At 33.5% G+C, this 13,365-nt stretch overlaps 1 protein-coding gene across 6 annotated transcripts in view; it reads left to right on the plus strand.

Annotated features, from left to right (window-relative positions):
* Positions 1-13,365, plus strand: part of LOC129743123 (restin homolog) — a 126,343-nt gene that overhangs the window by 73,697 nt on the left and 39,281 nt on the right. For all 6 annotated transcript variants that reach the window (XM_055735084.1, XM_055735085.1, XM_055735087.1 and 3 more), the window contains one exon: positions 3,098-3,208. In XM_055735084.1, the coding sequence (XP_055591059.1) occupies positions 3,098-3,208 (111 nt within the window). The remainder of the gene's footprint in view (positions 1-3,097; positions 3,209-13,365) is intronic.

Consider the following 13,365-nt stretch of genomic DNA (forward strand, 5'->3'; position numbering starts at 1 on the left):
TGCTTAATAGCGGGACTAATAGGGTAGGATTAATAGCGGCACGTTATCCAAAAATACGGGAAAATTGTACTTAAGAAAATTTTATTTTCTAGATAACATCAGATTTTGTCGTTTTATGTTTTCTAAGTCATTTTGCATCGAAATTAGTATTTCGATTTTCTCGACTTCCTTTGCCTCCCCCACTTTTGGTGATTTTTGAGGGTCAAAAACCGAAACTTTGAGTGCGCCCTTTAAGGTACCATAAAACGGGGTAAGATTGATCACTTTTTTCCTGTTAAGGGGAATATGGCATGTTTCATATTTTTAAAACCAGTACTGGACTCCTATTAACGTAAAACATGGTTGTCGAAATTTGTAAGACTACTTTAAATTTGATTTAAAAATCGATTTCGTCTTTGTTTAGGATTTGATGCTTTGGGGTAACATTGATCAGTCTCTATTTTGACGGTTTTAACGAGTTTCCTTTATCATAAAGGATACAAAACACAGTAAATAAAGGATATAAATGCTAGTAATTGATAAACTAAAGCCCTCGCATTACTCCCTTTTAATTATTTCCTTCAAACTTTACCAGGGATTCTAGCCTTTTGTCCTAGGCTTGCTTACTCTTGAAAAATGTCCCCATTTTTTAAAGACCAAAAATTCACGTCAAAACACAACAAAAACTACACCAAAACTATAAATATATTAAGAAAAACAGTAGAACTGTCACATAAATCAACCTGCTGCTTCTAAATGCTTTGATTTCATCAGAAAAAGGTGTTTGTTTGCGAGTCTTTGGAAAAATATATATTTCAAGATTTTCAAGTTACATTTTAACTTATATTTGAAATTAAAAAAAAAAAAACAAACCTGGTCTTTCCCAATTTTGAATTCAACATGAAGGTTTTTAAAGGTAGAAAAAAGTTTTAAGATATTTTAACTTACGACTTAGTTATTGATGATTATGTGGGAAAGTTTCATGTTGATAATATTTACCCCGGTGATCAATGTTATCCCGTTTTACGGTACCCCCAATTCATGTCCGATTGAGCTGCAATTTTGCACTGGTTAGTTTTTTGGGTCAATCTACAAAATGCATATGGTTGGATTTTAAAATTAGTTTATGAAATGTTTCCCATGTTTTGCCATCCTAATGTACAGACATCATCAATTCAAATATTCTTTTTAACGAATTTCAATTCAAATATGCACATTGTATATTAGGGTGTGTCGAATTTCTACTTTTCTTGAATTTCAAAAACCATGTAGTTTAGAAAGTTTCCTTTATGGTCAAAACAGACGACAGATTTTTTGCAGATTTTTTAAATTAGAATTAGGTGCCCAGGTTCTGATTTGATATTCTATATAAAAAAAACGCGAATATTTGTTCGGAGAATGACACTTGGGTTTCTTGAATATTTTGTACTCACGTAATGCAAAAAAAATTCCAATATGTATTGGAACTTACTGGAAAAATCTCTGGCTACATCTACGCCCAGGACGGAAAAGCGAGAAAATAGTTTTTTTTCATGAAAAGAAACTAGAAAATTAAACGGAAAATCTGTCAGTGTTAGCTTTACGTCCAATTTTCAGAAATATTTTTTTAAACAAGATAGTCATTGATTTTAGAGCATTAAAATGTTCTGATAAAACTATCTACATTTGAAATTTGAAAGAGTTATGGTTACCAGAAATAAAGAGTTACCAGATGTCATAATTTTGCAAAGATAAATTACATTTTGAATAAAATTTAGACATTTCCAATGGAACAAATCCACGCCTTTTTTTCAAATGAGTATACCTTGTCTGAAGCCCCCGAAACTATCACGCGCTCGATTCCTTGGCTATGGCATGGTCAGATTGGTACTTCATTTTTTTGACTTTGAGTATTGCTTGGTTTCATAGTACTCATGTAATATGACATGAGTAGCCAAGGTATCGAGCGGCTGGTTATGAATCTTAACTTAAGATGGTGTCAGTGGCCGCAGACAAGTTTCAACCGACTGAAAAAACGGAAGAAATTTATTCGCGCCCAAAAAGCTGCACGATTGGAATTGCCCAAACTTAACTCAAAATGTGATTTGAACAATTAAAAAAAACAGCTCCACCCAATTATACCCAATACCCTAACGAAAACCATTTTATCAGAACATTACATATATCAATGCGCAAAACCTATAAATTAAGTAATTTTTTATCGAAAAATTCAATAAAATCAAGAAAACAAAAGATGATAATACACCCATCATTCACAATCTGTTTTTTGCTGTTGTAATGTTTCGAATATTTGATAATATTTTCAAAATTTCCATAAAATACATCAAATTTTATTTATTCCCCCCTTCGGGTTTTTTGGAAATTTCGACAGGGGGAGGGGGGAATGGAAGAAATATGTATTTGTTCCGACCTAACTTATTTGTTAAAATAATGTTTCTGAAAATTGGACAAACAATCTGTCAGTTTTGCTAGTTTCTTTTAACGGGAAAAAAGGATGCTCCGAGAATTAAATATTGAAAAAAATTACATTCTTTGAAAAAAATTTCGCGTTTCCATTCATTTAAAAAATCGGCAAATATACTGTCGTTCTCGTTTTGACCAAAACGACGACATTTTAGACTAACTAGTATTTGAAATTCGAGAAAAGTAGCAATTCGACAAACCCTTTTGTACATTACTGTGTATTATTACGCAGTGAGAAAAAAACCTCTCGAAACTTTATCGAAACGTATTAATTCTGATAGCTTAAAGTCATTTATGTATTTGATTGAAACCGATTTTAATGCATCTGCTTGTTATAAAATGAACAAATCGAATTACTTTTTTCCATTGGCCCTTAATGAAACATTTTGTGAAGCTTTTCGCAACAAAGAGTAACAACTATACTACGCAATCATTCCCGAAGTAACAACGTAAAATACAAACAATAAACCACTCATCACACTGTAAAAGACACACTGCTCTGCTCTGAAGCAAACCATCAATCAATCGATTCGGAACCCTCCGGTCCAGAAGGGCTACCGACTGGATGGATGGAATCCGTACTCATTTTGATTGACATTGAACTCCAAATTTAATTCTCTTCTTTTCGTTTGTTTTTTTTTCATCTGTTTTTCAGGATGTCCTCCGGGAAAAACAAAACCACATCGAACAGTTGATGCGGGAGCGGGAAATCGATCGTGAGGAAGGAGCCAACCAAACAATCATGTACCAGAAGAACGTGCAACAGGTATTGTTGTGGTGGCTAGAAGGATCTGGTTTCCGAACCGCCATCGCGAAATGATGGATTTTTAATGACGAAAATGAAGGGAAAAAAAGCTCGATGGAATGATTGCTCTTGCTCTGCGCCTCAATTTCCAATTGGATTAGAGTTAAAATATGTTGTTGGGGTGGAGGGGGCAAAGTTTTCTAATGAACTTTCGTTATTCTTGCAGCACAGCGTAAGATGATTAATTTGTTTCCTGAGATTGAAATCGTTTTTTTTACTTTTCTAGCGCTCTCCGGCTTCGCCGACTTCCCCGACTAGCAGCGATATAGATTACGAAGTTGGCCGCTGGGCTGATCTGGTTCGTCGGCGGGCTTTGCGTATTGCCGATTTGCGCCGAGAATTCCAGGGCTGGCATGGTAACCATGAACGGCACTGCATCCTTCACGATGTTCTGCTGGCTTAAGGGACTGGGTTGTTGGGCGAAAGACAGAATTATGTTTTGTATTTTAAAGGCAAGAAAATAATTGCCAACAAGCAACGTGGAAGGAAAACGAAAGCTCCCCCGAAAAAGCCCTGAAACGAAATGTATAACAACAAACCGAGTCAGCAAAAGACACAACGACGACCGGAAAATAGCAAAACAAACCCGACGACCTGAAGCGTACTGCACAAGATAAATAAACCTGTGATTCAAGAGCAGGATGGATGCTTTTTGCATGATTGAGAAGTATCGTCGGATGACGTGCACGGAAATACCTGCAAAAATATGTAAAAAAAAAGAAAGAACGGAAGAAAGGTGCCGCTCAAGGGGAATCGAAGATGGAAATTCCATACCATGCTTCTGAACCTAATCGGATGATTATTCTACATATACACACTACAATGCTATCCTTGAGTGGCACCTATATAAGCTACAGAAAAAATGGAGCATTTTTGTTTAGAAAAGAAAATAAGGAAGACGCGTCTAATGGTCTCGATGTATTTAAAAGAAATACCCATTTTTTTTTTCAAACGCAAGCCAGCTAAGTGCTTTGCAGATGTTTGTCACATGGGAGAAATCTTATTTTATATTGCTTCCGAATCTGTATTATTAGACTGTAAGAATGTTCGTTGTAATGTACATGTACGCTGTTATGTTTAAGAGCATCTGTTCTGTACACTAATAAACAAATTCCTAAACCATAACTGGTGTTTTATTGTGGTTGTGTTTCTAATAAATATATTTCACATGGTCTTTGTATTGGAATATCGAAAAAATCATTACATATGTACTAGTTTAAAAACTCCTGTTGCAGTTTGCTCGAAAAAAAAACGCATCTTCTGGAACAGGCCCTTGAGAAAATGCCTCCGTCTTAAAACTATTTCAAGGGGATTAGCTCTCCGAATCCAATATTGATATGTTTTCTTGAGATTACATTCGTTTCCGTCCTCCGTTCGGTCGGCCAATGAATCTGACTTGAGACGCTTTTGTGGTGGTGCTGCTGATCCTTGAGAAGTACACAATCCATTACACCTACCATACTAATACTAACTGCCAAGTGGTGTTGCAAAAAACGAGCTTTTCAAGGAGCTGTTTCCCAAGAAACCACTTCTGCTGGAGCCACATTTATAACACTCGAGATGTTTTTTTTTCTTATCCTTTTTGGTTTCACTACGTTTCTTCAAACGTGCAACTGTTTTCTCCTTTCTGGGGATCAGCTGAATATATGTGGATGTTGTTCCGGGTTTTACTGTATTTGGAAGCGAGCAATGTTGTTTGTTTAGTGCAATTTTTCATTCGAAACATCTTGATGAATTTCTCATTCCCTAATAAAAAGCTGCCCAAGCACAAGTGCCATCTGTAAGTCGTAAGCTTTTTTTACTAACTCCGGTGACAATTTGAAAAATGTTAAGTAGGTTGTTTTGGATAAGTAGGTACACATAGTTATTTTAACATTCATAGCTTCTCATGTCACTCTCTGGAGCCACTTTAAATTGATGTAATTGAAGTCTGAAAATGTTACGACGATTTTCCTTTCAATTTAAAATAAATATATGAACCAGTATAACAAATCCTGTGACTGCCACAAACTGTTTATGTGAGGTTAATGAAGTTTGATAAGGCAAGTTTAAAAAATTCTTTTCTATATATCATTAAGACTAGACGATTTGAAAAAGAAAATAGTCACTTTAGTCATATACATTTTTGTGACCTCGTTTGTTTCAATTCAATAATTACAAATTTTTTTTTTATGAAAATGGAAGAATTTCGTAGCATTTTTCATTTGTACGGGATTCTCATCCTCTGAGATAATTCCTCCTTAAGCAAAAAAAGGATGAGGCGACACCGATAAGCCTATGTTATTATTGAATCATATTGTTGACAAGTTATAGATGCTTAAAAAAATCTTAAAAAAAACAAACTATAACCTAATTATCAAAAATTAAGCTGAAATATGCTGCAATCTACAACATTATTCAGCAAATGCAATTTTAAACTCTGAATTTTTGAAAAAAAAAAACAAAGAAACAATAAGATGAGCAAAGTTTTTAGTCTTTAGTGTAGAACCTCAAATATGACCTTAAATAATGTAGTTTTCATGGAATATAAATAACGCAATTTCAGTTATTTAAATTTCGTTATTCAATTTGTTGAAATTTATTTGATGAGAATTATTTTATTAACGATACAATGCTCTACAGTCCACGTTTTGAACAGCAGATAAACTCACTTCAATCAAAAAGATTTTAAAAATTAATGTGTTTCTATGTGTATCTATTTGATTCTAATTTTTCCAGTTGGATTTTATTTAATTTTAAGTATTATTTATTAACTCATTAAGCATTTTAGAATCTAGATACGATTCAGAATCTAGATTTTATGTCAGACGAACTCAGATTTCAACACTCATAACATCAATTTGAGAATTTTCATTGACAATTTTTATCGAAATGAACATTTTCTATTGAAAATTTTGGTTATTCAGTCAAGGACTAATTTATATATGCCTTCCAGATGAAAAACATAACAATAAAATAACATTTTCAATGTAAAGACCTTGAGATCGAGAAAGTCTAGAATGGTGTAGTACTTAATTAGTTTTGTTTCAATATCTGAAAATTTTCAATTCCAAAAATAATTTCTTAAATTAAAAAAAACCCTCAAGAGAAAACGTTTTAAAAAAATATTCACACTTGTCTGTTAGATAATTCCAGGGTTGCCAGCGAAACCGGGAATTGAAAATAGAACCGGAAAAAGGCCGGGAATTTCGAATCGAATTCGGGAAAATTCTTTTAAGATTTTTTTTTCTGATACGTAATTGACTTATTGAACCCTCAAGTTCATTCATTTCATCATGATAAAAAAAAATCAGAATTTTTTAACCCGTAGTCATCTATTTCAGAAGAAAGTAAGTAGTTTGGTAAAGAATTACAGCTCAAATATCAAATTCCTTAATGCTAGAAGAGCATCTCTTAAAACACCATTTTAAAACCTTTGAAAATCTTTGGAATTCTGGAAAACTTCTTAAAATGCAGTTATTTATCTATTCAAATAATTTGGTCGAAGCAATATTATTCACTTTTACACAGTAAATTTTTAGAAATAATCTTGTTTTTGATGAAAAACACAAGTGGTACTATTCTTATTTCGCACCCTTTTTCCATAGTTTTGGTCCTCAACGCCAATTGCAACTTCAAAAAAAAACTGAATCTATGCTTGATTTATCCGTTAAACAATTCAGGACAATTTATAGAAGAAAATTTTGGTGATTTTCAATCATTCATATTTTAACAAGCAAAACACATAGTGGTGCTATTCTTATTGCGCTCACTGTATAATGCGGGAAAAAGTTGGAAATTTATTGAAAATCGGTAGCTTTGAGCTCAGCGCATACATTTCAGGGCTCTGAACTGTTCCAGTTCCTGTTCAAAAATATTTTAAATGTATGTGTTTTAAGTCATTGAAATGTGGTAGAAAAACATCTCGAGCATAAACTATTTTTAAGCTCAAGGATATTGTTCAATATGAATAAAAATCATTCAAATCAATTAACTTTTGATAACTGCGAAGCTTGAATACGTTAAGTTTTGGTAAAAAAGTTCTGTGGTGGATAGAAAAAATTTATATTTTATAGCATAGTGCACCTTTTTTTCACTTATCTCTGGAAAAAAGACCTTGAATATAGATAAAGAGATAAGTTATTTTATTTTATTTTTTCAAATAATTTTATTAAGGCATTTTACTTATAATATTTTTGTGTGCCATTCACTTCACTTGTGTTGTGTTGTTCATCTCGAAAACTATGGTGTTCTAAACTTCATCATTTTTTTCATTAAAAAAATGGTTGTGCTGAATCGAAAGTTGAAGAAATGAGTAGCCACGTAACAAGTATATTTGAAATGGGGAATAATTTTGAGGACTCCGACCAAAAAACCGAATGACGAATTCATTCGTCATTGAACAAATAAAGATGAAATCTAGCGTAACAAAAGGGCGAAACTGACAAATGTAAACAAATCGAGTTAACGGTCATTCAGGATGCACGCGGTTGCACTTTACCTATCAAACGCGGTTTCATCTTAAAATTACTTAAAACTTTCAAAAAATTGATAAAATTCAATTGGGCGAAACTTCCTGTTGATGCATTTTCGTTGGAACGTGAAGTTACGCCTATTCAAATTGGAGTGAATTTTTCTATTCATGTGGGCGTAACTGAGTTGACCGTGTGTGACAAAACGGCATAATTAGTTTTTGCGTGTAGGACGAATGGGCGAAACTTCAAAACCAAAACAAAAACGGCCGATCAATTGGGCGAAACTTGCAGGCGTGACTAAAATCGAAAACAATAAAAGGGCGAAACTCGAAAACTCTGAAATTAAGTGAAAAACGTTGAAGTTCTTGATATCCATCGAACAATAAGTGAATATAATGCACATTTTTTGATTTTTTGAACAAAAAGTGGTCGATTTTTCAAATAGGATTTGAAAAGGTGTTCCGAATTTTTAAACGCGTTTTTCTCGTTTCGAGCTAACTGCTAGTTTCGCCCTTATGAAATGTTACGCTAGAAATGTTAACAGAACGGAAAAAGATTGATATGAATTTAGTATTCATTCAGTCCTCACTCAGGAGAGCCGATTTTCTCGAAAAGTAAAATTTTACAAAGGTCTTATTATCAAATGTTGTTTTTAAAATGAGAATTTTGTACGTAATTTACTTGTTTTTGGCTGTTTTGAATTGAGTTCACGGTACTTTTGTCAAAAATATCGCAACATTCTGTAGGTACACGTTTTCATTATAACCATACTCAAATATTAAAAATGCGGGATACAAAAAAAAACTAATAAGCCACCATGTTATTTGGTTAATTGTAAGTTATGGTGAAAGAAGATACCAAGTTTTAAAATGATTTTAGCATACATTCTGCGCTTTTACTAGTTACCACGTTTTTTATAAGATAGAAAAAATGTTGAAAATCGTAGATCATAAGTGATTGAATTACGGAATCAGTAAAAATTCGGATTTCTATTCATGAAACATTCGCCCTTCAAATCAGAATTCAAAAAGCAAATTCCACCTAAGAATAGTTTCTAAAATTTGAATTAAGATTTCGAGTAAAAATATACATTTTTAGGGTCGCACTGAAAATTTATTCTCAGAATTTTGATAGCCAAATTCAAAATTTTGCACTCAACACTCAGGTTCTTAAAACGTATTTAAAGAAAATAATTCAAAAGTTATTCAACATAAATCCTATTCTTTTTAGGAAAAAATCGAAACAACATTTTATGCTTAATAAGAATAAGATTCAACGGAATTTGTTCTCAGAATTACAGAGGAAAAATTAAAATACCAATCAGTAGAAACTAACATCAAACTTGATATGTGACTCCGCAGCTAAGCATCAGAAATTAAAATTAAAATTTGAATTATGCATCCAAATTTAAATGTAAGTTTTGATTCATACATCAGTTACTCCATCCAAAATTCTTCAAAAATGTTAAAAATTCCAGAATTCAGAAGCCAGACCCAAGTAACACTGATTGTTTTATAAGATTCTCCAGGTCTCTTATAAAACTTAAAGGTGGTCCGTTATAAAACCTAAAATGTTGCTTGGGAAGCGCAATATTAGAATTCAGTCTGAGAGAAGTAAAGAACAAATTTATATTGAAAACTTTCAACCTTCTTCTTTTGCATTTGTAAAATCAATATACTTAATTCCACAAATGAAGAAAATATCTGACAATTTGTTTGAGGGTTTCATAAGTTATCTCAAAATTTTCGAAATAACATTTTGATTTCAGCAGAGTCAGAGTCTTTTTTTTTCTTAATTTGTTTTTTTTTTCTTTTGATTTTGATATGATAATTTTGAAAAAAAAAATTGTCTTACTATTCAACAGTTATACATAAATTTATGTGAACATAAATTTTAAGGTTGTAAAAGCAATACCGAATGTCATTGAAAACTAATATTTTAATGATGAGAGGATCCACGTACTAAATATGTGTCTTGATTGCTCTCTGGAGCCACGCTTTTGCATCAAACAAAATATTATACAAATTCTTAACAATTTTTTTTTTGTTATATTTTATTAATTTTTTTTTTCTAATTCATTAACATACAAAATTTCTTTTGGTAATATGTTTCCTTCTATCTTTCTATCTCTTGCTTAAAAATATCAATCATTTTACCATATCTATTATAGTTTAAAAAAAAAATCTGTTTTCCTGACTTAGGATTTAGGAGCAGGAAATAGTATCATAAATAGTATTAAAAGAAATTTGGTATGATAATGAATTGTATAATATTTTGTTTGAAGCAAAAGGGTGGCTCCAGAGATTTGGCATTATTCAAATAGTAATTTTCAATGCAATATGGTATTGCTTGTACGCAATTTAAATTTATTTCCACATAGATTTATGTGGAGTCCTAAAACGAACAATATTTCAAAATTATCATATCGAAATCATGAAAAAAAAAACACTTAAAAAAAAGACTCATTTAAAATGTGCTAAAATCGAATGTTTTTTGGAAAATTTTGAGATAAGTTGTGAAACCCTCAAGCGAATTGTTAGTTTTTTTTTTTCATTTATAGAAGAAAGTACATATACTGATATTTAGTTTTACTTTTGTTTCTCTTATGTCATACTGCTCGAAACCCATAAGAGCCTTGCAACGAATAATCGTTCTTTTACTAAATCGAATACTGACAGAAAAGGTTGGAAAATAAATACATACAGTACCGTTCATAATTGTATAGAAATTGAAAGCACGCGTACTGTTACTTTGTCTTTGAACTTCCATAACTTTTTACTCTGATGATATTTTTTGATCAAATTTTATGCGTTAAATAGACAGGGTGTCGACTACCTGGAAAAACCTGGAAAATCAGGGAAAATCAGGGAATTCAATTTGCATCAGGGAAAATCAGGGAATATCAGGGAATTTTTCCACCAATCAGGGAAAAAATAATGATCCTGATTTTATTTGAAGAAATTTAAACGTCATAGTTTATTATCTGCTTAAAAATTTACTTCAGTGTACGTTGCTCATGTAATTATCGTTAGCCCTTTGATTTTTTGATTACCATTGAAAGACATTGTTCTCGGATATGACACTAAGAATGCTATGAAAAAATATTCTTAGCTCAACGAAAAGCAAGTTCTGCAATTTCGTATCGAATGCAAAGGAGGCAATTGTACTTAAGTTAATGAAGCGATCGTCATTAACTTATCCTCTCACCAAGGCCGCCTCTTGCCTTGATCCGGCAGTTATCAGCAGCGATACCAAATTGACCAAAAAACGATTTGAGAAAACTTTGACTAGGTATATTGACAGATACTGGACGCGTTAGTGGATCCTCGGCAGATTTAGCAGTAAAGCAGTATTCCGGAGTGATTGCCAGAGGCGATAAATTTAATAATTATGACCGCAATGAAAGGCTGGATCATTTTTGGAGTGGAGTGCTAGCAAATGCCAAGTATCCAGAATTCTTCAACATCGTCAAAATGATCTGCTGTCTTTCACATGGCAACGCGAATGATGAACGTTTTTTTTCAGTAAATCCCGAATGTCTCTTCGAATATATGCGTGAAGAATCAGTGGTGGCTAAACGACAAATCTATGATGCTGTTTTTATGCTGGAGGGATAAAATCAGTCCAAATTTTTAACAAACTTATTCAGAGAGTTCGAAATTCACACGCCGTTCACTAAATTCACAAAGATCGCCGCAAAAAGGAAGCTCTTGAATCAGACCAAACAAAGCTGATGAAGCGTCATCGAGAAGCGGAAGCAAAATCGCTTGAGGTGAAACGGAGGAAAATTTTGGAAGACGCACAGAAGAAGGCTGATAGCTTGCAAGAGAAAATTGTTATGCTAAAATCATAAAAATTTCTACAAGTGGATCCGTACTGGTTGACTTATCTTAAAATGTTTAATATCACAAATAATACTTCCATTAAAATTATCGTAATAAATTAAAATTCTCGACTCAAAGCTTTCTGTGCGTTTATTTTCGTGGGAAATATATTTTTTATAACTTCAAGTTGCTTCCTCAGGTTGTTTTTCAAACCTGGAATTTTCTGGAAACACGACTGGAAAATCAGGGAAAATCAGGGAATTTTATTACCAGATATGAGTCGACACCCTGATAGATCAACTATCATACTATTTTATCACAAAATTTGAGCTTTCTGGAGTTTTTGTGGTTTGAGATACAGTAATTCTACACCCATAGAAGAGGTTGCAAAAATCCAATGCCTATTTAGCACATCTCTGTGCCGATAATGCGCTGAAATGTGCACTGTGCCGAAGATGATATGTTTGAAAAACCGTAACTGGCATAAGGACTCGGCTCCCAACTAAAATGATGCATGACCACTACATTCAAGCAAAACAAGAAAAACATTTTATGGGATTTCGTTCCTATTGGATAATTCATCCCAGAAACAAGAAAATAAAAATATAAACCATAGCGCCCCGTAGGGAGAATCGAACTCAATTCACTAACCAAATGGTCTTGCCAGACCGACATCTTAACCAGTGTACTATTTGAGCTTCATGCAGGAAGAGGGATATTTGTCATAGGCATTCTGCCGCCGATCAATCACAAAAGAAACGCACGACAGTGGCTTCCCGGCGTTTGGCCTCCTTTCAAGGTATTCATTTGTCTTGCGATGAAAACGGGAAAGGGAACGGGAGTGGAGGAAACGGGAAACCCATTGAATGAGAACTGTGCTTTGCTTACTGCCTGCTATTACATACACACGCTACATATACACAGCTGCTAAAGCCGGGCAGCTTGGCCGGTGCTTGTTTGCCGGTAAATTGAAGGAATATATTCTTGTTGCTTTTGCTACATACACACGCACAGCTTAGCCGTGGTTGTTTGCCGGCGAATTGAATTGAAGGAATGTTTTTTTTTGTTGTTGCTTTTACTGCATACACACGCACAGCTCGGCCGTGGTTGTTTGCCGGTAGATTGAAGGGATTGAATTAGAAGGATGTTTTTGTTGTTGCTTTTGCTACATTCACACGCACAGTGCTCGGTTCGCTGGCTGCCTGGTGTTGGCCGGTATTTATTTCCATCCTTCTTCGTCTTGTGATGCGATAGGGAGGGACGTGAAAGCGTTTTTATTTTGTTTCTTTCAGACATACGCAATTCGGTTAACTTGGGAGATTAATGCCGGTGGGAGCAAATCGAATCAGCACCGATCGCGTTATCTTCTTGTACCAATGACGCTATGTAATTGACTACACGCCATTGACACAGAGGCTGAATTTTGGGTGTACGAAAATCGGTCTTTTTGGACTTTTACCATTCAAACTGCAATATCTCAGAAACAACGCTACATTTTTTGTTGAAATTTTTCAGAATGATTGTTGAAATATTAAGTTAGCATGTCTGAAGTTTTTGAAAAGTTCTATTAATGGGATCAAAAGTTACGCGAGGTACAATATTTCAGGCATGAACCTAAAAATGCGATTTCTATAGAATTTAGGACGATTCTTAAGAACATTATCGTTTCTAACCAAAAATCAGTCAAAAAATGTCTGGCAAAAGCAATGAAGAAAAGAATAAATGATCTATTTGTGTTTTGAAATCAGAATCTCGCGATATTGTTTTGATTTTTTGTGTGAAAAAGAATTACTGGTTGTTAAACATGAAATAGGATTTCCTATGAAAACATTCGTCGAAA

Source organism: Uranotaenia lowii, chromosome 2, assembly GCF_029784155.1.
Source record: "Uranotaenia lowii strain MFRU-FL chromosome 2, ASM2978415v1, whole genome shotgun sequence".
NCBI classification, from domain to species: domain Eukaryota; kingdom Metazoa; phylum Arthropoda; class Insecta; order Diptera; family Culicidae; genus Uranotaenia; species Uranotaenia lowii.